At 34.4% G+C, this 27,554-nt stretch overlaps 3 protein-coding genes across 12 annotated transcripts in view; 2 read left to right on the forward strand and 1 right to left on the reverse strand.

The window, feature by feature from the left end:
- LOC123525825 (multiple PDZ domain protein-like) overlaps nucleotides 1–1,111 on the reverse strand; it is a 284,883-nt gene extending 283,772 nt beyond the window's left edge. For all 8 annotated transcript variants that reach the window (XM_053538242.1, XM_053538241.1, XM_053538237.1 and 5 more), the window contains exon 1: nucleotides 972–1,111. The gene's annotated coding sequence lies outside the window, so the exon portion shown is untranslated. The remainder of the gene's footprint in view (nucleotides 1–971) is intronic.
- On the forward strand, nucleotides 1,011–11,094 carry LOC123525024 (transmembrane protein 234 homolog). The gene is made up of 6 exons (XM_045303694.2): nucleotides 1,011–1,149; nucleotides 5,380–5,531; nucleotides 6,310–6,376; nucleotides 6,700–6,792; nucleotides 8,594–8,715; nucleotides 10,512–11,094. Exons 1-5 carry the CDS (start codon nucleotides 1,140–1,142, stop codon nucleotides 8,659–8,661), a joined length of 390 nt encoding a protein of 129 aa, XP_045159629.2. The 5' UTR covers nucleotides 1,011–1,139; the 3' UTR covers nucleotides 8,662–8,715; nucleotides 10,512–11,094.
- A 10,687-nt stretch (nucleotides 11,095–21,781) lies between these two features.
- LOC123525022 (leucine-rich repeats and immunoglobulin-like domains protein 3) lies at nucleotides 21,782–27,225 on the forward strand. Of its 3 annotated transcripts, none has more exons than XR_008370173.1 (5): nucleotides 21,782–22,207; nucleotides 22,513–24,203; nucleotides 24,612–24,936; nucleotides 25,632–25,879; nucleotides 26,167–27,225. XR_008370173.1 is itself a non-coding variant. In XM_045303691.2 (2 exons), exon 2 carries the CDS (start codon nucleotides 22,664–22,666, stop codon nucleotides 24,275–24,277), a length of 1,614 nt encoding a protein of 537 aa, XP_045159626.2. In that variant the 5' UTR covers nucleotides 21,782–22,207; nucleotides 22,513–22,663; the 3' UTR covers nucleotides 24,278–24,442. The 3 variants fall into 3 exon arrangements, 1 of the variants encoding a protein (XP_045159626.2); XR_008370174.1 differs by having other exon boundaries at nucleotides 25,635–25,879; XM_045303691.2 differs by lacking the exons at nucleotides 24,612–24,936; nucleotides 25,632–25,879; nucleotides 26,167–27,225 and having other exon boundaries at nucleotides 22,513–24,442.
- The last annotated feature ends 329 nt before the right edge of the window (nucleotides 27,226–27,554 follow it).

Genomic DNA, 27,554 nt, shown 5'->3' on the forward strand with positions numbered 1-27,554 from the left:
ATGTTTTTCATTGAAATATGAAAGCGCATGCGAATTACGGGCACGCCAAGTTTGTCTATTAATTTTTTACCTGAAAAAAAAGTGGCTATTAATTTATAATGGCCAGGGCTAGCACTGATAGATGTATGTACTTGCACGCAAAACTTTAACCAGAATTTTCTAAGTCCAAATGGGGGCATAATTTGCAAAAACTTAACCAAGGTGTGACGCCGATGCCGACACCGACGCCAGGGTGAGTAGAATAGCTGGACTATTCTTCGAATAGTCGAGCTAAAAATAAAGTGTGTAAGTAATAATTTTCAAAGTACAAACAGTGGAGATAAAACTGATTTTTTCCAAATCTATCGTTAAGGTGAATACTGGTTCAGTCTTACGATTGATATTTCATTTGCAATAAAAATCAAAGATGTATATCACCCACAATAATGTGTCAATATATAGAAAAAGGAGGTCCCTACTCCAACATAATAATTAAATTCCTAATAATCTTGTCTAGAGGTTGAAACCGTAGAATCTGATTATAAATGTATGGATTACCAAAACGGGGACTAGTTGACTAAATGTCTATTGAGCGGGCATGAAATTACTAAATCGGGAGGGACGAGTTGACCAGTCACCTGATACCCACTAACAAAAATTTTACCAACGACCAGGTTTTTTTCTGTCCAATAGACAGCACCTAATTTCATATCAAAATGCTCATTTTCAAAAGACCCATGATACACTTTCCTTCGGTTGCACCTATATCACAGAGTTATGATATATAGGTCAAATTTGTTTTCTTTTGCAGTTCCTTGTGGGTGGGGTTCCCAATTAGCCTAAAATCAAAATGGAATTTTCTCAACATTTAACAGAATTTCCGGTAAAAAAATTCTTCAGTGTATTTCTAAATCATTTTCTGTTTATTAATCTTTATTCAGTAAGTCTTTTTCTTACCATTATATTAATAAAACAATAAAACAACTACAAACCTTCTAAATTGTGTCAAATTTCCAAATTGACAAGCACCTGTATCACTTCCGGTTGTCAATTTCGTTTCCTGTAAGAATTGGTTCATCTTTATTTGCTCGGCTTGTCTGTGTTTACAGCAGCATTATTGCTTTCCAGTTACAGAAAGTTTATAGACCTACAGAAATACAATGTCCATTGGTAACTTCTTTACATACATATTCTGAAAACCGACAAAAAACAACTGTAACGTTTCGTACTAAATTATTTCGTACCTTTTATGTTTCGTACACAATTCAATATTTATTTATTGTCAGTAAATAATATAACATTACAGACATAAGCTATGTATAGCTTTTGACCGACATATTTATACATAGAAATGAACATGTTAAATTAGACATTTTACATATATGGATAATATCATAATTTTAGAACAGGTCTAGGAAAGTGGTATATTTACAGATTATCTGTAAATTTACAGATAATCTGGAACAACTGATACGGGGACTGGACTGCGGCATTTATCTTATCTTATGCTGTCGTCCAATCGAAGGTTATTCTGCTATTACTCACACACTTACGCCTTACAGTTTAACTCGTCCTTTCAGTGAAAATCTGGGAAAGCATTTGTTGAATTTTTTGTTGAAAACAAAAGTTCTGCCATGAAATTATTGCCTGCATCTGTTTTTAAATGGAAAATATCTACATTAATGTTACTTTTTGCCCTGTGAAAATGGTTAAATCTAGGCTTGTCTTACCCAGAGAGAATGTGACAGTAGTTTTTTACATGATATTTGCCTTGTTGATTCAGAGTATTTAGAACAATAAAATAAGGACATATTTTAATGAAAATAGCAAGTTGTAACTGTAAACTGTTGCCTGCAAATATTTGTTTATGATATTGCTTTGTTCTTCACCATTTAAATGCGTGTTAAACCTAGATGATTTTCTGCAGTTTTATCTAAAAGTTCAGAATACTAAATGTAACTTTTTAAAAAATTTCATTGTTATTTTAATTTAAATACATTGTTTTTTTCACACATCAGTTTTAAGATTAAATAAATTAAACAAATTTTTGGAGTTTAAACAACAATTTCGTTTGAAACATTCTCTGCATTCAAGATGAATGCTTGTTTCTGTATGTAGAAATCTGACATTATAAACAATACTTATAATTATGGCTCTACAAGATTAAGAAGAGTGTCAGCTTTCTGTTGTTTTTTTCATTTTATTTATTCAAATCCAACAAAAATCGGTCCTTTGATAAAGGTTTGAAGTAACGTGGTAAAATATGTCTTCAGGGAAGTGAGCTCGAGTTAATAAATTCATAATAATTAAGCATATCACCACATGCAGTCGCATGCTGTTTTTCCTTCAGAATCCCTTTAGATCAATCTCTGATCATCTAATTATCGCCACTTAACATGTGACTGGTAAACCCTTTAAACAAAAAGTGTTATAGCTCCATGATTAACATGAGGTAATATGCTAATTACACGCTAATCGATAGTGGCGAAAACAAAATATCGATCGCTAACTACTGGTCAATATTTACAGGTATGGACGACAGCATAATACAGATAAATGTATTGATTTATAGGGAGTGTCTGCTCCCCATATTAGACCTTCCTGAGATCATCTATAAATTTACAGATTTTTCGATCTAAAACTTTACAGATCAAGTGTTTGAAAACTGCTAAAATTATATTTAGACGCAAAATCGCAGCTTGAAATTTATTGATTTATATAGAGGTATGCATAAATAAAGGTCAGTTGTAACTTTCAGTCATTTCTGTTGACTTTGATTTTTCTGAAAATGCCAAAAAATCAGTCAGCAAAAATGGCTGAATCTCACAAATGACCTTAATTTATGCATACTGTAAGTAAACCAGTTAATTTCAAGCTGCGGTTTTGAGAATAAATGTATAATTTCATCAGTTTTCATAAACACAATCTGTAAATTTATAGATCGAAAAATCTGTATATTTATAGATTATCTGTAAATTTACAGATAATCTGTAAATATACCACTTTCCTAGACCTGTTAGAAGTCCCAACCAGGTTAACCAGACAGATGCACCCCCTCAGTCTCCGCCAAATTCAATTGTCAACTCAGACTTCTTTAAATTCTCCTTCTTCCCTCACATCACAGTCCTGTGGAACAGGTTACCCCTGCATATTGAGACTCTGCCTGGTATTGAATCCTTCAAGCAGGCAGTCCTGTTCCAGTATTAAATATAGCAGTTGTTTTTAACCTTCTTTTACTCTGTTACTGTTTTTAACATTTTATGCTATGTCTCATAGGCTCACTATGTCTTGAAGATAAATCTTCCAGTTTTACTTTTATTCTTCACTAATACCCAGCATGCACCCTGCCCATAATACTTGCAAGAGGCATGAGGCAGTAACCATAGATAGATAGATAGATAATTTAAGCTGAAAGACATAAATTATACATTTTGAAATACAAATGGTAATAAGTAGTGTTTGTTATAAGAATGGAAATAAGATAATTTGATACATTAGGTTATAAATGATAAATAAATATAATTAGTAATAAGTAAATAAAATCAAAATACAGCAAGCACATGCAATGACAGAAATGAGTATTTAAAAAGCTTAAGTACAAGCAGTTTGCAATCTAAGAAAGTAAATGAAGCATACAAAACTAAAACTAAAACCGCCTAAAAGCACATATTCAGTATAAGAAGACAGATAAACAATTTATGCTAAATGTCAGACAGTTACTGGCAGTGCAAATTATGCGATTAGCCAAAGCTTAGTGTCAAATATCTTCCTGCTATCAAATGATCAGGGGCGGCGAAATCTGATTTTTACTTGCTTGTCCGTTTTTGTAATTTGCTATTTTTCACTTATCCGTATGATAGTTATATAGTAAATTCTGGTCAAATTTCCCTTGTCCGTTCAAGCTTTTGGACAACCTGGGCAGTACGGACAATTGAATTTGCCGCCCCTGATGATAATCATCTGCCACTGACATGCAGGCTGATCTTGGTCTGTGTTGGTTGCAAAGGCAAAATCACTTGCCACCAACAGGCTTAAGGTTAAGAGATATGGATCATTAACTCATTAAGTTCAAGAATTTTATGATTTTGGAAATAGCTTTACCTATTTGACATTTAGCATTTATCATCAAGTATATGATATGTAGCACTGGGTTAATTTAGCATTAAGTAACTTGCATTTAGCATTTAATATTTTGTCATTCAGTAATTGGCAATTAGCATGCTGCTCCAGTCTTCCATATTGCACCATGCTAATTACCAAAAGGTAAATATCACTCACCAAATGCTAACTGCAAAATTAAAATGCAAAATGAGCATCAAAATATGGAAGGCAGGTGTGCCATGCTAATTGCCAAATGCTAAATGACAAATGGTAAATACAAAATGCTATTTGCCAAATGCTTAATGGCAAATATTGACTCTAAAATGGTATTAATTGTCAAACAATAAATGCTAACTGTTAATTGAGAAATATGAAATTATAAATGCCATTTTATGCTATAAATTAAAAAAAGAGCTGAATATATCAGTGTATGAATGCGTCCTTTAAATAGTTATTGGCCTTTGTTACATGTAAGTTTGTCTCTATTTAAAACCTTCTTCTAAACATTTTAAGAGTAAATAGTTTCAGTCAATGTTCATATGGCTGGTATAACATGTTATTTCTTCAAGTCAGACTGGTAGAATATTATAATTAAAAGTTACATTCATAAGGTTAAGAGATCTATAGAAATCATTAATTCAAACATTTATAGAAGTTGATGCTTAGTATTTGTCATTTAGAAATAAGCATTAGCTATTTGACATTTATCATTTAGCAATAAGCATTAAGTGATTGGCCTTTAGTCTCAGATATTTGGCAATAAGCATGGCACACTGGCCTTCCATATCAAAATATGCTAAATACTTATTGCTATATGGTAATATAAAATGTATTGCTGCAGGAATGGTGAATGCATCCTTTAAGCAGTCATTGGCCTTAAGTACATATCTTTGTCTCTTTTATTTTGGTTCTAAACATTTTGAAGGGAAAGTTTCTTTCTTTTGTTATCATCATCTGTAGAATGTGCTATCGATTAGTATCAGACTTGTTGTGTATGAAAATATGTTAGTAACAGTCATTTACTGCAAAGTTAGCAAAGTTAGCAAATGTAGAGAAGAGAAATGTTTTTACCCGCAAAATTAACAAAATTTGTAGTTAACATTTGGCTTTAGGCATTTTGTATATTTGATAATTTGCATTAATTACATATTTATCATTATCAATGGCCTGCAATATGCTGATGTTCTGACTGTTTTATTTTTCCATTTGTTTCCAACTGGATTAGTTACTTAAAACATTGAGAGAATTCATGGACATCTGTCTGATATTGGATTTTACTTAATTTATTTATTTTTGCAGTTACAGCAGTTTGGTTTGTTGTCGTTGCTGGTTTCTGGGGAGCTACCAATCCTTTCATTAAACTTGGTAGTAAAGGGATAGAATCCATCAAGGCATCTTCACCTTTCAGACAGTTTGTAGCAGAGTTGTGGTTCCTGATCACAAATTGGAAGGTAAATACTGTCATATGCATAGCACAAATCTTTATATACATGTAACTTGGCCTAGTTAGGTATTGACCTTTTACCTGCTAAACAGGTTAGAACCTTTATATTGCATTTAACATCCATAACAAAGAAGGATATAACAGTTAACTGTTTACCTAGAAGTAAGTGCCCTCGGATTACCATTTAAACTGATTTTACAAGATCTAACTTTGAATTATCTCTCGTATTAAGATTAAATGCAGATCTAATGACTGGTTACTTATTATATCATTTTACTCTGGCATATCAAGGTTGGTATTTTTTTGTGTTATTTTTGTTTGGGTATGGGTCATACCAACACAAAATATGGCAACTTTTCTAGCTATTTGTTAACAGAGGAAGACCCAAGGTGTCTCTCCTGGCATTCACACGTAATTCACACGGGGGGCCGCACCTGGGTAGAATCACCAACCATGTTCCTCAAGTCATTCAAATGATAATCCATGGGCATTTACTTCCAGGTAAACAGTTCCTTTTGAATGTTTTAAATGTGCATAATTATATTACACAAGAATACATGTAGACTGCCAATACAAAGTCATGATTAACCCCTTGTAAGTTTACTAATTAAATGTGGAAATCTCATAAGTTCATTATCAAATATATATTTTTATCTTGGCTGTGATCATATGTAATTGTTGTCCTTAACAATGTTGTAGGAGCATCCTGTCAAGATTATAACAAATGTGAGGTCCTTCCATGTGAATGTGCCATCTTTTAATAGTATAAACTTGTTCCATTTCAGTATTTGATACCATTTGTCATCAATCAGAGTGGATCAGTTATATACTATATCACTTTGGCTTCTGCTGGTGAGTTCTAAATTATATCATTTTATATACATACGTATATCACTGAATTCAGATGTAATATTCTTTAGTCTTTATTCATGTACATGTTAACTCACCTGAACTTTGTTCATAAGTGTGGTAAATAGTATAAAATACTGTTATTGCTAATACTGCATATAGGTGAAATTTCAACATCCCAAAGAAAAAAAAGGCAACAATTTTTTGTAAACAACATTTTCTTGACTTGAAAAAAAAGAAGAAAGCTTGAATCTTCATACTTGTATGTAAACTACTAGTATTCAGTCAAGGTTTTCTATACCAAACAATTTTTCTTTAATTTTCAGATCTGTCTCTTGCAGTACCAATCACCAATTCTCTGACATTTATTTTTACAGCGATATCAGGGCATCTCCTGGGAGAGAGGATTAAATCTAAAAGTAAGCCACAAAAAATAGCCAAAAAACATAGATAAAAATGTTGTTCAGCACTGTTTGATTTATTGTCTGCTTCACTGGCATAGTTCTGGGAGTTGAATATTCAGAATGAGACAAGTTAATCTGGTCGATGAAGAAAAAAACCTTCTTTCAAAATATATGACCTAACTAATACTTTTAAAAGATATATTTTGTTGAAATTTCTTATTTGAAAATTACGAACAATCACTTCAAAGTGTCTTTGTTATGATGATGTAGACATCTGTGTACATAAACAGTACAGTAACTGTGTGTTATATTTAATAAAGTTTGTAAAAACACACTAACAAATATATCAGTAAATATGTAAAGTCACTAAATAACTGGAAGTGTTTTATAACAAGTGGTTGTTACCTGACATTAAATTTTCACTGAGAACAGAAAGAAACAACAATTAAGTACCTATAAGAAATCAGAACATGAATGAAATTCTGTTGAAAATGGGACCAAAACAATCAAAATCAAACAAAAATAAGATTAGAAGTCTTTTTTCAGAGTGTCTGAAATGTGTGCAATAATATTGAATATTTAAGGTAAATCTAGCATAAAACTGCTGTTCTTGTCACTTTTTAGGGGTGTTTTAACAGGAGAGAAAACGTGTGTTAACAGAGAGATTCTCGTGCTCGCGTGATGTTATAACACCTTTTTATATATGCGCGTTCCGTGGCAAAGCGTAAACGTCATTCGGCCCCAAAACAGATAATTCAAAACGAAATGACGTCAACGTAAAAAAACAACTCAGACATTCCTGCGCATTTCGTGGAAATTTAATGACGTTGAGTGACATTGTATGCATTTATCAGGTTTTACGCGTTTTATGCTAGAATAGTGTTAGCGCATGTTTATTTCGTGTTATCCCTACATTCGTACTTTTGATAAACCGGAAGTAATGGCGTAACGTCAGTTATCCGAAAAAAAAACAGAATAAAGCCTGGATTCAGCACATGGTAATGAAATTCCTTCTATGAATTAATGGCAACATGTGAGTAAATATTTGCAATGGCAAAGTTACTACCTTTCTAAATTTAAAATAAGACATTAAACATCTGACAAGTTAAATGATTCCAAAAAATGTCTTATAATCAGCTCGAAATACGTGGATCTCTCTCTCAAAAATAATAATAATAATAATAATAATAATAATAATAAAGACTTTATTTAACGAGGCTACATATTCGCCAAAACGATCTTCCATATGTGCCTCAACATTTTTACAACATTAACATCAAATAACAGTAGCAATAATATTAAATACAGAATTAAATAATTACAAAATGAAATAAACACAAAATGTTAATCAGTTAATAATGAAAACAGACACACAGACCTACACATTGTATTTCCCCATATTATAGGCCATAATATTATGTTTATTTACTATTGTTAGAAGTTTCATTAAAATCTACATTGTAGAAAAAATTCTATTTCAAAATTGTGATTTTCCTATAGACTCCCATTATAAAAACTTGTGTTAGGTCAAAATATTTCAAATCAGTCTTGCTAAAAATCGAACACACGACCCTGTGTGTTTTATTTGCCTTGTTTTCTAAGTATATTCTGAAGTTTTGAAGAATCATGGTTAATCAAATTCTACATTGTAGAAAAAAAATTGATCCAAACGTGCAGAACTACCTTTAACCATTGTCATGTTTCATCTTTGTTTCATAAGATGTAACCATGGTAAATGTTATTGTTTACTTTACTACGTAAAACACTTTAAGTTCATTATTTGATATTTCATAGTACAGTGCCATCTTTATTTCAGAGACAATTCTTGGAATGCTTTTGGTTGTTACTGGGGTGACCATGTGTGTCCTGGACAAAGTCAAATGATGGCACAGGTGTATGTAATTTCTGTGATGAGGACTTATCCATGTCCCCTGAGAGGTGCTGGTTTATATCACTTATTTTAAGTCAGTTGTGACACTGGACACCTCATTATACCCCCACCAAACATGTTTGAGGGGGGTATATAGGAGGCAGTTTTGTCGCGTCCCATCGCGTCGCGTCCTGTCCCGTCCCGTCGCGTCCCGAAATCTATTATCTCAGTTATTACCTAATGGATTTGATTCAGACTTAAAATACATGTTCCACCTTATCACCCACATCATGTGACACAAGGTGCATAACTCTTGACACCAAGTTTTCATGAATTATGTCCCCTTTTACTTAGAATTTAAGGTTAATTTTGTTGTATTTTCACTATATCTCAGTTATTACTAAATGGATTTGATTCAAACTTAAAATAGATGTTCAACCTCATCACCCACATCATGTGACACAAGGTGCATAACTCTGACACCAAGTTTTCATGAATTATGTCCCCTTTTACTTAGAATTTAAGGTTAATTTTGTTGTATTTTCACTATATCTCAGTTATTACTAAATGGATTTGATTCAAACTTAAAATAGTTGTTCCACCTCATCACCCAGATGATGTGACATAAGGTGCTTAACTCTGACATAAATTTTTTTATGAATTATGTCCCCTTTTACTTTAAATTTAAGGTTGATTTTGATGTATTTTCACTATATCTCAATTATTACAAAATGGATTTGATTCAAACTTAAAATAGATGTTCCACCTCATCACCCACATCATGTGACACAAGGTGCATAACTCTGACACCAATTTTTCATGAATTATGCCCCTTTTTACTTAGAATTTAAGGTAAATTTTGATGTATTTTCACTATATCTCAGTTACTACTGAATGGATTTGATCCAGACTTAAAATAGATGTTCCACCTCATCACCCACATCATGAGACACAAGGTGCATAACTCTGACACTAAATTTTCTTGAATTGTTTCCCCTTTTACCTAGAATTTAAGGTTAATTTTGATGTATTTTCACTATATCTCATTCTGATTGGCTTAGAGCCAAAGGGAAGTAACCTTTTTTTAACTTTTGTACTGAGTTTCTTCCCCTTAAATTCCAGGAATTAGTCTATTTTTAGAAATCCTATTTTTAGATTTTCAGTATTTTAGGTATTTTTCTAACTTTTTTATTATAAGTCCTATGTAGAAAGTAAGAACATTTTTCTGTGGTAACATGGGTCGGTAAGACCCTTTTTTGTATTCACTTTTAGTGTATCTCTAATATTAGAGATTTAATATATTTACTTGTATTACTATACTAGTATTATACTAGTATTACTTATATGTGGAAGCCCAGGATGAAGTACTCCAAAGTATTTTTAAGATTCCTTATGGTTTCCATTCTTCTGTGACTAGACCGTATGGTGGGGGTATGAGTCACTCCTGTGACAGTTCTAGTTCTTGTAGAAATCAATCCAGTATAGGGTATGAGAGGAGCCAGTTTCCCTTTTAATGCTGAGTGCCAAGCAAAGGAGTTACTGATACCATTTTCATGATATGATGCAGTCAGGGACCGAACTCACAACCTCCCTCTTCTGAAGTATACACTCTACCACCAGGCCACAGAGAGGTATTTAACATTGTGCTTGTAAAAATGAGGGAAACAATAGGGATTTAAAAGTATATATTGCCTGTTTTATCGCTGGTATTTAAATTGCTGATTTATACTCCGACAAGCTGTGATGATTTTAGACATTAATCGATGTTTCCTTCAGTTTTAGCACAGCTACAAATATATCATTTCTGAATGGCATGCTGTAACACATATTTTGTAAATGGTTGTTCAATTTTTTTTTTCTTCAGAGGTTTCAGATTGACCAACATGGAGCTGACGTGGACAGAAAGATAAATCTTCAGTGTGAAAAGACAAACAATTGCACAGTGCCTGTCGATGGAACTTAAGTTGACTGCCAACAATGCATTTGTTATATTTACTTGATACATCAGTATTCTAGTCTTCAGCCTCGGATAAAGTGGGATATACATTTTAAATTAGGCAGTTTCAGTGACAGATTTAGGCAAGGACTCAGCCGGCATGTGCTGAGGAATACCATGTACTGGCCAGAAACCCGCCAACTTTGGTCAGTAAAGCGAACACAGCTGTACCAGTCGAGAGTTCATGAGTTTGATCCCAGAGTGAGGCATATGTTCTCTGTGAAGATCTGAAAAAGATCTTTCTGAAATCATTTGTCTTCCATTTCTGATTTTTGTGGTGAAGTTGGCAGTTACTTGCAGCAAACATGTTAGCACTGGTATACAATCCAGGAACACTGGTCAGTTAACTGCCTGCTTTAACATAACTGAAATAATGTTGAAAAATGGCACTAAACCCAATACAGACATATGTACTTACCAGAAAAGGTTGATAAAATTCACAGAAAAATGATACATGCTTTTTTTTTTATATGCCTGTCTCTGAAAGAGCAGGGCGTATTATGTGAACACCCGTGGCGGGCCGCAGTCAGCGTCCAAAAGCATGTCAGCTTTCTAAGTCGAACAGATTTCATCCGATCTTTACCAAACTTGCTGACAATGTTTGTGGGCATAATAATATCTCAGCCAAGTTCGATAACCACCCAAATCGCCCCAGGCACTCTTGGATTATGGCCCTTTAATTACTCGAAAAAGCTGCGAATTTAGCCTTGTCCACTCTCTAAATCGAACAGTTTTCATCAGATCTTCACCAGACTTGATGACAATGTTTGTAGGCATAATATCTCGGCCAGGTTTGATAACCACCCAGATCGCCCCAGGCACTGGATTATGGCCCTTGAATTACTCGAAATCTGCGAAATTAGCCTTGTCCATTCAAACAGTTTTGATCCGATTGTTAATTTCATCCCACATGGAACCTCATAAATTCCTTGATTCCTTCTTACTCTTTTTTTTCTTTTTGGTTAACAAGCCATACAACATCAACATTATTACCTTTATGATACATAACTGAATATTTAGATGGGCATATTTTGTGACAGTCTGGCACTCTTGTTTCCATGTACCAAAATTTCCACCTCAGTTGGTCTGAAAAAAACTGATACTTTCAAAATTCAGTTGCTCTGGCTGATATTGTAAATTTTTATCGTTATATAAATTTGTTTTAAATGTGTGAACTGATACATTTAACAATTAGACATGTTTAAATTGTGACTTTATCTTTTTGAAAGTAAACCAGTTCAAATAAGGACTTGTTTTCCCAATGCTAATACATTTAACAATTGAACCAGCACTGATACATTCAACAAGTAAACTTGCCAAAACATTGAACTCATTCTTAGGACTGACACATTTAGTAAGCAAACCTGCTAACAATGAATTCTTTCTCTGTCACAGGTATCTGCTTAAACAATGATTTTTATTCTCTTATTCTGGTAAAAATTTTGAAGTAAACCTGATAATGATATAGCATTTACTTCTAGATAATGGGAATAATATGTTTGATGAAATCTTACTAGCTTTAATCTCCAAAGGTTTGTATCTTTTTTTATATTATTTAGAGAGGTCTTTTATATCTAAACAAACAAAGCGTAACTTAAATCATAATGCATATGACTGGAAAAAGATTAAGGCCACTAAGATTTTAAAACAATTACCCATCATATATCTGAAGCTTTCAGCTAAGAATAAACATTTACAGTGGAGAATTTCTTCTGCATATTATATTCTGTATCCTGTTTGATGGGACTGTTTCACACAAAGTTGATTATCTGTTTAAAGAATAATTTTAAATATGGACACTGACAGAAGGTTATGTGTCCCATTATCAAAGGTTGTAAAGTTGAAATAGATACCTTTTTTAAAAAAAAACAAACTCTTGACAGTTTTCTAGACCAGGGAACAGTGTCTTCTTTGGCTAGAGTTAATTTAAGTATGTAATATATTACTCGCACTATCCTAGACCCCCTTTACTCATGAAAATCAGCATTTTCATATTTTTCTATAGAATGTAAATTATAGATTTCACACTGTTGTTTCTAATAATAGTTTACTCTTGTTATATCACATGGAAAGTAATAAATGTATGTTACCTGCAACAGAGGATAGCACAATCGTGCTGCTCATAGTCCTCAAATTGTTTTGTTTGATTTTCTCACATACTTATAGATATTTGTTTTATACTTTGCAACATTGGCCAAACAGATTTGAGCCGTGCCATAGGAAAACCAACATAGTGGGTTTGCGACCAGCATGGATCCAGACCAGCCTGCGCATCCGCGCAGTCTGGTCTGGATCCATGCTGTTCGCTAACAGTTTCTCCAATTCCAATAGGCTTTAAAAGCGATCAGCATGGAGCCTGACCAGACTGCGCGGATGCGCAGGCTGGTCTGGATCCATGCTGGTCGCAAACCCACTATGTTGGTTTTTTCATGGCACAGCTCATTTTTTCTCTTTCTATGTGTTATTCTATCGTTATATTTTCATCTTGTGGAATTCTGTGGGTCTTAGCATTTTATCAAAATTTGTGTGACAAATTTCATAGCCGAAAATGCTACATTTTCTCTAGGACATTTCTTTATTTTAGTCTTTTGCAAAAATTAAAACTTCCTAAGGGAATTTAGTCCTCTAAGCCTACAATCAAGTTTTAGCAGTTGTCTCCATTCCCCCCCCCCCCCCCCCCCCAGATCTTGTTTATCTTTGCAGCACATTCTTGTGTGACATGTACTTTTTTCTCAGAATTTTTGCCATAAGATAATATGCAAATCAGCCTGAAAGAATATGTCATATATGTAATTATGTGGGTTTTTTGCTGTAATTCTCTAAAAAGCTTGAATTTGAATAGTTCTATATCAAACGTGATATCTATTGATAGTCCTGCACTTTACACCATACTAGTATACTTGTACTTACAGAAAGGAAATGAATTTATTTAAGCTTTGTGTGAAAGCTTTTCTTTCAAATCCTTTGTAACAATTGTTTATTATATTGATTGTATATAATGCAGTTTCCATGAATACGAAATAAATACTGTTCAATCCAAAATAGTGTACTTTTTTGGCTAAGAAAGACTACACTTCTCACTTGATTGTCAATGCACCTTACAGGCTTAAGAGTTGGTAGATTAAATGTCGTGGTGTCATTTTGAACTTAAGGCCACGCATGGAGACAGTAATGACTCTAGATAAGTTTGAAAGAGATGGTCAAATTAGTTTAAACTTTGAAGGTCTTTTCCAGTGGTCAGTAGGTTACACTTTCCAATTAAGGTTCTACTCGAGAAAGGTGAAAAACACAACTTCCACTTCTTGTGATACTTGATGCATGGCCTCTGGAGCTGGTGTTTTGATTCATGTAATTAACGCACGTGGAGCTCTTATTAAAATGAATTTTATTCATGTATGCAGAAGTTCAACAGTCGGTAAGAATACTAAATAATCATAAAAGTTGCGACACCTTTAAATTATTAAAAAGGTTGATCAAGATGTTCAGTTATAAAAATATGAGTTGTTTTTATCTGCAAAACGTTTTTATATGCGACATTTACGTTACTAAAAATGTTGACTTGTTGAGGTTCCCTATGTCGAAGTCTGTTGGTATACTTTCGGTGACTTTGGTCTTGTGACTTAAGCACGCTTCAGCCAACTGAGGCGCAAATGCGAAAGAAGCCTAAGTGCATCTTTATTGATTTGCACCTAGACCTTTTTCGCATTCACCCCTCGAAAAGATTTTTGAAAAAAAAAAACTATTTTTGACATGACAAGTCGGTAACAATGCTAAATTTTGGAAAAGTTGGGAAACTTTGTAATGGTGGTTTACGACTAGCATTCATTTGGCTTTGACATTCAGTAACATTTGACTTTTGTAGATATGTACTGTAGTTTGTACATTATTTGGATTACAATACGAGTTCCACGTGCAAAAGGAAACAACCATAATCAGATTTGATGATTAATGATAAATGTGTATCAAAATGGTTGCATACAACTTTCAAACCTGAAATATTTGACATACTGGTATTTTATTTATCCCAGATATTCGTACATTTCTGCTTCCTAACCATTCTTTTGACTTTTCTTGTCCACACCAAAGACGTCTTTCTCAACAGTATGGCATTTTGCATTATCACACACAAAAGCCAGAACCTTCAAAATTTAAGCAAAGGACACGCAAGTTAAAGGTTTACATCACAATTTTCTATTCACCAGGTGATTTTAGTTAGAATAGTTGTTAAATCTCACATTTCGTATCCTTGTACCGACGAAGTGCTACAACGGCCATGGTAGCTTTTAAGACTAGCGTAATTTTCCTCATTTAAGTTTATGATACAAGAGCAAATAGTAAGTACTTCCACATTTCAAGTGAAAATACGCTTCATAATCTTTACCACTTATCTATGCAGTCGAGTAACAAAAGCGTAGCGTCAACGCCAAAGTATTTGCGACTCCTACTCCCGTACATACAAAATATAGATAGCTATAACTTGCAATTTTGACAGTATGTTCAGTTTTTTATTTCTTGTGTTCAGATGGATTGATTATGGCTATAGTGTACACAGAACTTCTACAAGCGTATGACAGCATGTTCCTTGTTTAAGTTTAATTATGGTCCATCCGCCCTTTCGGGCACAGTATAGCATTTAGCTATATCATGTCACCAGGCATGACGTTAAAGATAATTTTGAAGCCAAAGTGGTGAAAAAAATTTACCACTACGTAATTTCCGTAGAGAATAAGCCAAAAGTGGGCCACTGTCCCGGCCAATGAGACCATAAACGACAGAGACCCGAGACGTGGTTGCACTGAGCACAAAAGAGAAGGTAAGGTGGCAAGCTCGCATTTACAAGGGCGGATGCAGGCTGGTCCCTCATTGCTGATGTTGATGCCCCTCTCCTCTCTCCCCTCCCCACGTTGAGCGTAGGGCTTGAGATGTTTGGGGTCTTCTTCGCACGCCGTCTGCTGAACCGTACTAGTAGATCTGTTCGGTCTGCACATCCGTGCCGCTCGGAGTGTCCCTCGAAGTCGTCTACTGTAGCGTTCGTCGTTGATTGTGTTGCCTTCTATCGCCATACAGGAGTCCCCAAATATAATTATGGTCTACAGCCGTCGATGCCCTGTGCCCTCCGGAGAGATGGAGCAGGTTCCTTGCGTATCTCTAGCGTTCTTTACTTCTGCGGAACGTATGTGCTACGTTAGCCTACCTTATGCCGAACTTATGCATAACGTGTTGGAGCGCAGTGCAATAGTCACGTGACATCAGGTTATAGACAGGTATAGTGCCAAGTCAATCAGGTGATTTTGATGTTGGAGAACGGCTATTTGGTACTCTCGTTGTAGCCTGTGTCTAGACCCTGTGTTTTGTTCATTTAATGATAGAAGTTTCTGTACTATGGAATGAACTACCGTTAGAACTACGCAAAAGTAAATCATTTGATACGTTCAAAAAATCTTAAGGCACTGTATTTCAAAGACTTCATGACATTGTTTTAATTTTTATATGCGATAACAGCAGGTGATAGTTTTTTAATTTTTGTAAAAAAAAAATATATTTCAACATTTATATTTCCAAGGTTTGTTAAATTAAACGTACTTGCTGGCATGGGTAGGACAGTGTGTAGTATTTCCTTTTTTTAACATGATAAGTGATGGCACCATTAACCAGGGGGTTTGAACCTCTATATGCAGCCCGTCTGGGCGTAGCACTGGTATTTGGCAATAGGGGTAAAATGGCCCAGGGGGCAGGGTGCGGTCATGACTATTTGTTTAAATAAAGTTATTATTATTATTATTATTATTATTATCATGTAGATCTACAACGCCAAATTCTTGAGCTCGTACCCAGCTGGGAAAACCTAGCGGCTCGTCCAATATGGTTTTCTCAGCTGGGTACTCGTCCAAATAATATCTCCGTATTGTACAGAACAATGTTAAATGAGCCGTGCCATGAGAAAACCAACATAAAACCTTTGCGACCAGCATGGATCCAGACCAGCCTGCGAATCCGCGCAGTCTGGTCAGGATTCATGCTGTTCACTAACGGGTTCTCTAATTGCAATAGGCTTTGAAAGCGAACAGCATGGATTCTGACCAGACTGTGCGGATGCACAAGCTGGTCTGGATTCATGCTGGTCGCAAAGGCACTATGTTGGTTTTCTCATGGCGCGGCTCAAATAACCTAATATTATGCAACACGCGCAATGCTTGTACGTCACAATAATTACCTCGTAGCGTTGTGGACGTCAGAGCAGCACGCAAGAAATAGGAAAACCACACAAAATTCCCAAACAGTGATTTGTTCTCGAATAATGACAAATCTCTGTTTTGAATATATTGAGTAGAAATGCTAAAAATTTTGATAAAATGACAAGTTTATCATTTGATAAATGCATGCCGTAAAAACATTTGTCCCGATACCATAACATGTTTGCATTGTGGGGAAAATCTGAATCGTACGATTTATTTAGTCACATACAAAGAAAAAATGTGCAAAATTTCAGCTTTGTAAATGTTCAAATTACGGAGAAATCGGTGATAAATGAGCGTCGATGGTGTACTGTGTATTGAGTTTTCAAAGTAATATTTGTACTGTGTATTGCAGTTTGGTGTACTGAGTATTGATATTGAAAAACGTGCATGTTCTCAGCATTTATGGTCATAAGATAGACGAGGCATGTAATTCTATTGGCCTCAATGATGGAATGTCTTTTTCTGTTTGCAGATGAAATTAGACTTCACAGCGAAAATAACAAGCACCAGTTTGAACACTGTTATTACAACTTACAATTACAGCGATATGCCAATATCACTCCGAGAAACTGTCTAAAGACTAGCCACTGCCGAGTAAAGACCCAGCCACAAGTTCAGCCGTGAATTTAAGTTTTATAGTAATGGAACACAGGACATGATGACAAGTGTGGAAAAGGTCTCACCTTATAAGAAGAGCAAACATGAAAATATGTTATCCTTTCGCTTTCATACTACAAAGAGACATAAACCTTGGTCAATAGACGACCTTTATCGATTATGGTGTCAATAGTTCAAAGGTCAATATGGTAGGGGCTTTGAACTTTTAAAGTTGTTCCTCCTCAATAAACCTAGACACATTTAACGTAAAACCATCGAACTAGTTTCACTTGAAATTTTCTTAAATAATATAGTCAAAGCTATTTATATTGGTTTAAATGCATTGTTCTGAAAGGTAATTAGCTCACCACTTGCATCATGCGAAACAAAATGGGTGTCATATGCACTGAGCAATTTGTGTTAAAAGTAGGAGAAACAGTGCCATGTGTTATTCTTGAAAGTATTTTGCACACTTTATTTGCAAGATATATGTCATTTCTATGTAAACAATTCGTTATCACTTTTATGTGACCAACTTCTCTGTTGACCAAAATTGTATATTTATTGTCAAGGTCAACTTCGAACTATAAAAACGATCGGGAACTCACTTGAAGATGATTTCGTTTTTTTTTCATGTATTCAAACTGTTGAATGTCAAGTGTTTATGATCTTTGGTTTAAATATATATTTTTATTCCCAACAATATACATAACTATATTTATATACTAACGTTACAAGTACAGTTGGTGGAAATGAGTAGAACGAAAAACAAATCTTATAGAGTTCTTCTACCATCTGATTATTATCTTTGCTATTTTATGAACTTGTGTTTACGTTTCAAGTTTGTTTAATAAATATTTCAATGTACATGACTTTTTTTACCTTATCAAAGTAAAACATTACTTTTACAATATTACTTGGTGTTAAAATAAATCTGTCACAACGGAACCTATTTCACTATCAATGCCCAATTTTATGTGGAAGTAATGTACACTCATCATATTTATGCAGTAACTAGCTGCTTCTTTTAGTGTCAATGAGTATTCGTCTGTCTTGCTTTTCTCTTTTCTCTTAATTTAGCGTCAGAAATGCGGTCTCTGTTATGCAAGAAGTTGTATAATTGTAAAATCAGTGGAAGAGTTATAAGCCTGCTCTTTAAAACAACTTGTAGTCTTCACTATACCTCGTATTAACCAAGTTGTCGAAGAAAACATTTTGCGACGTCAAGAAATATAGGAAACTATAAAATCGAAGAAAACATTTCTTGGCAACTAAACTGATTAAAGGCTATTTATTCATTCATCTATTTTGTCACATTCTTCATATGTGTCTCTAGATTATATTTTTGTACTGGTAGCATTGTGTAAATGTTGAGTTCTGCTAGATGGCGAGGTAGGTAGCATACATTTCCACTGCTGTCAATGAACAGGCTACTCACCATTTGTCCAAATCAAAGGTTTCTTTCTGTTGCAAATTGGTCCCTTTTGTAAGCGGGTTCCTTTTTGAAACAATTATGTTGATATTTTCTGAATCAACAGTTTTTTCTGCTTTTTTTCTCTGCATATGTCTGGTGCAATCTTGTAATTTACTTTTTTGCTGTTTTGGTCGTTAGCGTACTATTATATTCTCATCATTTGGGTTGTGTTCAACAAAATGACATACAATGGCCTTTAATTTGTTCGTCGAGCCAGCCATAAACACACATAAACAAGTTGGATCTGCAAGGAAAAAAATCACAATATAGTATTATTTATTAGTAGGACCGGACTATCTGCTAGATATTGAGAGTAAGTCTTAGTGGCATCCCAATGCAAAATTATAAAAAAAAATGCCTTTAACTGATTTTTTTTAGATAATTCGTGTAAAATCAACTTAAAATCAATGCTCAATGGAAGAATAGAAAATATATATACATTTACAACTGCTAAACGTAACAAAACACCCGCTGTTGCACTGAGGTGACTGAGAGATACGTTTAGAGCTTATTACATGAATTACAACAGAGTAAACGCTATGAATATCAATGTAAAACATCACGTATCTTCAGGGCTGAAGAAAATACTGTTTTGTACTTTAGAAAGGAAATGATAATGTACATTTTGTAAGATTAATTCTATAAAACGATAATGTAAACAATACACAGTACAGTAACAAGTCAATACTCAGTACGTATATTTGCAATACACAGTACACCATCGACGCTCATTTATCATCGATTTCTCCGTCATTTGAACATTTACAAAGCTGAAATTTTGCACATATTTTCTTTTTATGTAACTAAATAAATCATACGATTCAGAATTTTTATCACAAGATAATAAGTGACGATAGCGGGTGAAATGTGTCCCCGACCTGCATTTATCAGATGATAAAGATGCCATTTTATCACAAATTTTAGCATTTCCTCATAAGATTGACTAATTTTAGGCTTGTGAAAGCATATACACAGTATCTAGTTATTAAAAACAATGATCTTTTCTTCTATAGAAGTATAATACGATAGTAAATAGGTGTTTTACTTACCTTGTTGACGAAAAATAAACACGTTTTCGGAAAATACCTTATCATTAAATGGCAATATCCGGTGTACGCATCCTCACCGTGAAAAATGCTTCGATTTTCCGAACATCTGAATTTTGTAGACAAAACGCTGTTTATTTAAGAAATAATTTATAGCAAAAGAGTGTTTTAACACTATTTATGCACGAATGGCGGTTATATGTCGGGCGTAATAATTTCACGAAGGCGCACCCGAGTGAAATTACTTGTACGACGTATTACCGCCCCCCGACCCCGAGTGTATAAATAGTGTTAAAACACCCTTTTGCTATAAATTATTTCTATTCTAATGTGCCCTAAAAAGTGCTATAAGAAAATCATTTGTTTGAATTTATTTTTGCTATTATTTGTTGAATATGGCATGCAAGAAAAAGATTCAATCACTGACTGTAGGTGAAGATGGGAATATCTGGCTCTCGGGTAACTGTTAACTTGGAAAGTCGACAGGAGCCTTGTTACCGCTTAAACAGTTACCATCGAGCCAGATATTCCTATAACCAGTGAAAGAATCTTATAATCACATGCTTGGTTGTTTTCAGTGAAAATGTTGGGCAGATTATACAAACCCTTTTACTTATCTCACTTTTTGAAATATATGTAACGTGCTTTAAACCTCTTTAGCTACACCGCTTAGTTTCTCTCGTGGCATTCTCGTTTTTATTGCTCTGTGAGTGGTGCAATAATGAAAACTACTAGAAAAATGTTTCAAAATGCATTTTTGTTCCTAATGCTTGGCAGACGTTAGAAAACAGAAAGTTAATATGTATAATGTCTGAACAGTTGGATAAGTCTCATCTTGAAATAATGTAAACTCTGTTGGGGAGCTCTCAGTGCATCGATTATTCATTCATATATCGTGCATTGTTCATTACTGTAAAATCATCTCAAATGTAGAAAATGTATGCAACATCCTATTCTTTCTGGTTCTCAGTAATATCAGTATATTACTACTTTAGCGACCACCAGTGAACTGTTACCAAAGAACACCTTTTTCCCCTTTGTATGTCAAAGTGTTAATAAAGACAAGATTAGTATACACGCAAAAACCCACATGTCAGCATTTTAGATGAAATAGCACATCAGGTATGATTGATTAATCAGAAAACTTGATAGTTTATAATGATAACAGCTGCGAAAATTGAAACTTTATTTTCATGATTTTATTTCTTACAATTTCGACCTCTCCCAGTCAATGTATTCATTTTGTTTCGTGTCAGTTATTTGACATATAATCTGGTTCGCTCCATTGTTTATAATTATTTACATTCGTTTGATGGTAAATTGAAGGTTCTGACAGGGTTTTTTTTTTTCAAGATTTTTTTTTCTTAACTATTTACCCAAATTGCCTTAGAATACCATAGCTCTTCTAAATGAATTTTTTATCATACGAAACATTTTTGTTTTAGTTTCATTCATGTCCGCACTCTTGAAACTGAATGGTATAAATATGAAAACTCGTTTGTGTAAGTTATGTAGCCAAAGATCTGTAGGATCAGAATATCACTTTCTCCCGTGTTGTAATATATACGGTGATACAAGTAATTGATGTTTGACGGCAGTAACAAATTTAGTGATCAGTGATGTCAACAAATAAAAAAGTCTTTGTTATTTAGAATTGCTAGATATTTGAGAGATGCTACGAAGTTTCATGCTGATAACCTTGTTGCAATTACTGAGAAAAAAAAGCAAAATAATTGCCGATTTGCCAAAAATAAACTAGAAACTATAACAGTAGATTACTGGTATTCATGAAGTATTACGTAATCACTGTACATATCAGATATTAGAATGAAGTAAATTGTTAACTGCTGAAAAAATGTCAGCTTTCTTAGTACACAGAATGAAACGGACAATATTGCAAACTACTATAATTCTTGCCGCGGAGTTGGAAAAAAATGTAGCTCGGATGATGGATTGTCTATAGGATACTTTTACGGGACGTTGGTTATTATAAACAGGAATTCATGTACACGAAAAACAATGTTAGTTGATCAGCAAGGTGCCTTTTTCTCTAAGTTTTCCAGATAATCCGGCGGTAGAAAACAACATATGTTACAAAGATGTATCATTTTGAGGAACTAGACGGATTTTTTGTTTTGTTTTAACTGTCATGTATGCATTCGACGTCTGGCGTGTAGGAAGTTCGCAGATAGGCTATAGGTAATATAGGTAAGAGCGGCTTCTGCTTTATCAAATCTATATAAACATATTTCTCTAATATCTTATCTAAGACTATTTATAATTAAACTTCAGCATTGGAATGTGGATCAGTTATTCTTGAACAAAATGTATGTTATAATCTTGTTTTCAAGGATATGTAAAAGTACTCTTATAAATTGAATTCATGTATTGTTCATTTTTCTGACAAATATTTGAGTGATTTATAATGTGTAATGCAGGATTTTGATGGACATATTCTGTTTGAAAAAAAACGTTTGATGTGTATCATTTATCACCGATATGTATTTTTGCAGTTCATGCAGAATAACTGAAATGTCTCGTCTGCTTACAAAATACACGTGCCAAGACGCTGGAACGGAATGAATATACTTAACTGTCATTACCTACGGATACGGACGAAGGCTTTATGAAATTTGAAAATTACAAGCGTCCACAGCAGATGTCATGAATATCTGTCTTGTGATCTTTGTTATCCTACCGCCTTGCATTATGGGATTTACATGTCCAGAAGACCTCAGTCGCGTGTGCACGTGCTATACCACATTTACCGGATCAATTCGAAGGGAAGAACGGCGCCATGTAGATTGTTCATCCAGAGAACTTAAAGAAATTCCATACATGGATTTTAGAGAAGGAACTAGGCTTTACGAAATTCTTCTACAAAACAACTCGATAACGTCATTACTAGCCACAGATTTTGCGAGGAAAACCCATGTCCGTTACATCGACATCAGCGGAAACCCTGTTGGAAGTTCGTTAGAAAAAAACTTACTGAAGAAATCTGTCACTAATCTAAAAATTCTGAAAGTGAAAGACATCGGCCTTGATCTTCAAAATATGACGTCATTACATTTTCTTAAAGATATGCATTCCCTAGAAGAATTAGATTTGTCTGGAAATATGGAGTACGGTGTCGATATGCTGCCAGCAATCTTTGTAGAGAACGAAATACACTCGCTTAAAATATTAAGTCTGTCCCTGTGTAGAATTAAGGATGTAAATCCCCACGGATTTATAGGACTTAACAACCTAAGAGAAATGGATCTCAGCCAGAATTACTTATCTCGCGTTCCAAGGGCATTAAACAGACTGGGGTTATTGAGGAAGCTTACACTCCGGGAAAATGACATCACTGTGATATATCATGGAGACTTCAGTGATCTAAATTGCCTTGAAGAATTGGATTTATCCAAAAATTTACTTGGGCAAATTGAAGCTTTCCGAAATGGAGCTTTGTTTGGAGTCAGCAATTCTCTAACTCATTTCTATCTTCATGATACCCATTTAGGATTTTTTCCAACTCGTACTTTGTCAGATTTGAAGAAATTGAAACATTTAGATATTTCACATAACAAAATTACCCTGTTGACCAACATGTCTTTCTCAGGGAGATACCAGCTCAGTTTTCTTGATATAAGCGGAAATCCATGGCTTATAGATGACGGCATGTTTGATGGGGTGAAAGACAGTTTAGTGAGTTTGCGCATGCGCAAAATCGGAATTACATCGGTTCCAAGAATTCCTTTGACAAAACTTCAGAATTTGAGGAACTTGGATTTATCGTATAATGAACTGCATTCTTTAAACAACGACAGTATTTCTGGAATATCAGCTAGACGTATATCCTTCCGGGGAAACAAAATAAGTTATATAAATGATGATGCTTTTTCCCATTACAAGCGTCCAATAGACCTTGATCTTTCTCAGAATGTGTTAGATTCTCTAAAATTTGTATTTGAATCAGAAAAATGTACCTTTTACAAGCTTAACATATCATACAATGGATTTCTCTGTGATTGTCAAATTGAAAAGATTGTGAATTCGAAAAGAGCTTACGATCTTGACGGAAACTGTATTTTAAAAACTGGCCGGACGGTGGCGCTCTCAAACGGAAGTATGATACGTGATTTGGAGACGCATTGTGGGAAGTCTTCTCGGACATTCTGCTTATGGTGGGCCCCGAAGTCAGAATCCATTAATGCAGGTTTGAGTCCTGTATTGGCAGTATTATTGATATTACATATTGGTATACATATTGCTGAGTTACATGTACGTTAGGTGAATTTAATACTAAAGAGTTCATATGATAAATATCAGCTGTGCTTGCATCTGGCTAGAGTAGCAGATCTTTTTTTTTTAAATGGACTGAACGCCAGCCATAGGCTGATGGTTTTTCATTTACAGTGACAACAAAACGAGAAAATAAAGTAAAATGATATTTTTTTTTTGTTGTTCTTTGTTGTTTTGTTTTGTTTCATTGTTGTTTTTTTTTTTTTTTTTTTTTTTTTTTTGTTTTTTTCTGGTCGACTGGATTGCAAAATGGGGAATGGTAAGAAAATTGCTGTATGAGTCATTTGCAGACAAAATGCATTTGCATCTTTATTATTTTTAGAGTTATGAAAAAAGAACAAACAGTCATGCTATTCAGTTGCCAGCTGTTTTTCCTGTTAAATGATCAGCGCATAAACTCATGATTTATTACATAACACTTCATGAACAGATAGATTCGTGATAATTTTAAACTTCCGTGAATTGTTCTCATCTCATATATATTTTACTCGTGTGCCTAGTCATCCTTACTTCTTATGTATAAGGAAGTTTTTCCCCTTGGAGTTTCGTTTTAAGTACTTCGTGGAAAAAAGGCATGTACGTTTTACTGGTATCTATCAAGACTTCAAGTGTAGCAGCCTTTTCTACTTGGGAGTACTGCAGTTTTGGTAAGTTTGATTTAAATAAAATATTTGTTATTAATAGTTTTTTGTTTGTTTGTTTGTTGTTTTTTTAATGTATACAATGCATATCAGTATACACTTTACATTTATATTGCATTTTAATTGACTTTATAGGCTACATATTGTCGTTCTGTTGTTGAATTTACTATATGAATTCCGGAATTATTCCAAAATTCTTATCTGACTTGAACTTTCGTGTAAAATCTTTAGAATAAAGAGAATTAATAGTTTTTACTCACCTGGCTATCACGCTATTGGGGTATTTATCGAGGACAGGGTCTATTTTAACAGTGTTGTCTGTCTCTCAGTTATAAGTAGATACACCCAGCACTCCAGTTACATGTCGGACCTTTGTCGCCCACATCTGGCCGATATCTTACAATTCTTTTTATAATTTTTTGAAAGAAAACATATACGTATTTTATAAACGGTTAGGTAATGTCTTACATTCGTTGTTAACACACATTACAATGATAAACAAAAATAATTAATGTGGCTCATATTTAATGTTGTCCTTAGCCGGACCTATCTATTTGCCAATGTTTCGATCACTTACCAACATCTTTCCAATTAAGGGCTTCTCGTTGGATATATAGTTCATTCCATGCAGATATTTGCCAGAAGCTGACTATTGTCAGGACATTTACTCGAATGCTTTCAAGTGAAGCCTTATATTTCAGCAGGAGATTGAAAGATGTTGCTTGGGTATATGATAGTATGTATTGTGTGGTTAACTGATGTCACAGGACACGTGTCCGCACGGATGTACCCTACAAGACATCCTAAAATGTCGACACCGGTGATCAGTTATGTGTCATCTCACACATGTGATGAAAATCCCTACGTAAACGGTTGCAGCATACCAATCAGGTCCTACAGACAAATGTTTCAGTCAGAATGCAACAGGCACGATATTTGTTATAACTGTGTAAGTATAGTTGAGTATCTGACTTATTTACAAACTGTATAATGTGCATAGCATATCATAGTTTATATTTGTTTATTCTGTTCATTGGCCAAAGACAAGCTATTGTCAATATTTGCTAGTAAATGTTGTTTAGATTAAAATGTTCTGTAGGCCTAATTGCAAACACCTTAGCATACTGAAAAGTTTACACTAAAATGGTACTTTCTAAAGGAATAATAATTACAATTCTAACACGAACATAATTACATTTGAACAGTTTCCTTGAAAACATGGATAATTTTTTCCAGGGCTCGGCGTATGGAATAAGCAGACGATCTTGCGACGCTCTTTTTGGTCAAAGTATTGCAGAACGTTGTGACTCTGCTAAAAACAAGACTTGGTGCCACATATTGACTTACATATCGTACGCCGGTGTCAGACTAACCGGTCGCCGACAGTATTCACGTTTCTCTCCGTCGTGGTGTACCGACAGATGGGTTTCCTCTTGTTTGTACATGTAGTAGGCTTCCGCTTGCATTTGTGAAGAAAGTACCATCATTTGAAGACTGCATGCGTGAATATCCAAATTGAGTGTGTTTCATGTATAAAACGTAATAAATGTCATGCGTTGTGTATTAGATACCTATTGATATAGGTGAATGGTCCATCGTCCGGCTTCCTTCGAAAACATATACACCACAACTCCACCTCTGAATTGCTGGTTGGAATTACATCATTTGACTTTATCATTCTGGCAGAAACCTCCTTTAAATGTTTTTTCTTGACAGCGTTTAGGAGCCACCAGAGCTACTCTCATGAAGCACTTGATGGATCTTTACCAAACCTTTTTGTACATGTGTTCAAATGATTCCACTTGACTGGATTTAGAGGCCACTTAAACGATTTCTTCTAATGGACGGCGGGGCTGATCTTCACTAAACTTGGTCTCTGGCATCCTGTGATGGATTTTACTTTCCTAAGGCGGGTTAACTCTTTGGTTCAGAATATAAAAGAGCTAAACGTTTCGAATGCGCTGACATTTTGTTAATATACAAAGTTTATTCATCTAAAAGTTCCGTTTTAGGCTAACAATTTTTTCGTCTTTATCACATTTACAAGGTGAAAAAGACTATTAGATCGACGTGTTTTTCATCACAACTAGTACTAACTGTTAACACCACACTTTGATATGACAACATGTCTAGTTAACACAATAAGACTTATTTTTTTTACATATAAAAATTGGGAGATCATCTTGAAAAAATCTCTTCGCGCATCCAATTGATGTTTATAGTATCATCATTTCTATAATAAGTAACATGAAAAAAGATGTGTTGTAGTTACGAATAAATATCCCAAGACAGTTATTATCTTTCTTTAATTCAAATACTTGGTTAGTTGGTTTTTGATTGGGGTTTAGCACCGTTTTTTTTTCAAAAGTATTTCAGTCGCGTAACGGCGGGCAGGTAACCTAACAAGTCTTTCTGGATTCTCTACCAGATCTAGCCTGTTCCCCGCTTCGTCCTATGATTCCGAGGCGGGCGATGAAATGACTCCTGACGGAATGTTTACTATAAAATCGTCTTGGAGAACACACCTCGCCCGGGATCTAACTCACGAACCCGCGATCAATAGATCTGCTCTCCTTATTGAGCTGAGCGGGCGGGCTGAAAATATTTGGTTGTATACATGATTG

The sequence above is a fragment of the Mercenaria mercenaria genome, chromosome 3 (assembly GCF_021730395.1).
Source record: "Mercenaria mercenaria strain notata chromosome 3, MADL_Memer_1, whole genome shotgun sequence".
In the NCBI taxonomy this organism is placed as follows: Eukaryota; Metazoa; Mollusca; class Bivalvia; order Venerida; family Veneridae; genus Mercenaria; species Mercenaria mercenaria.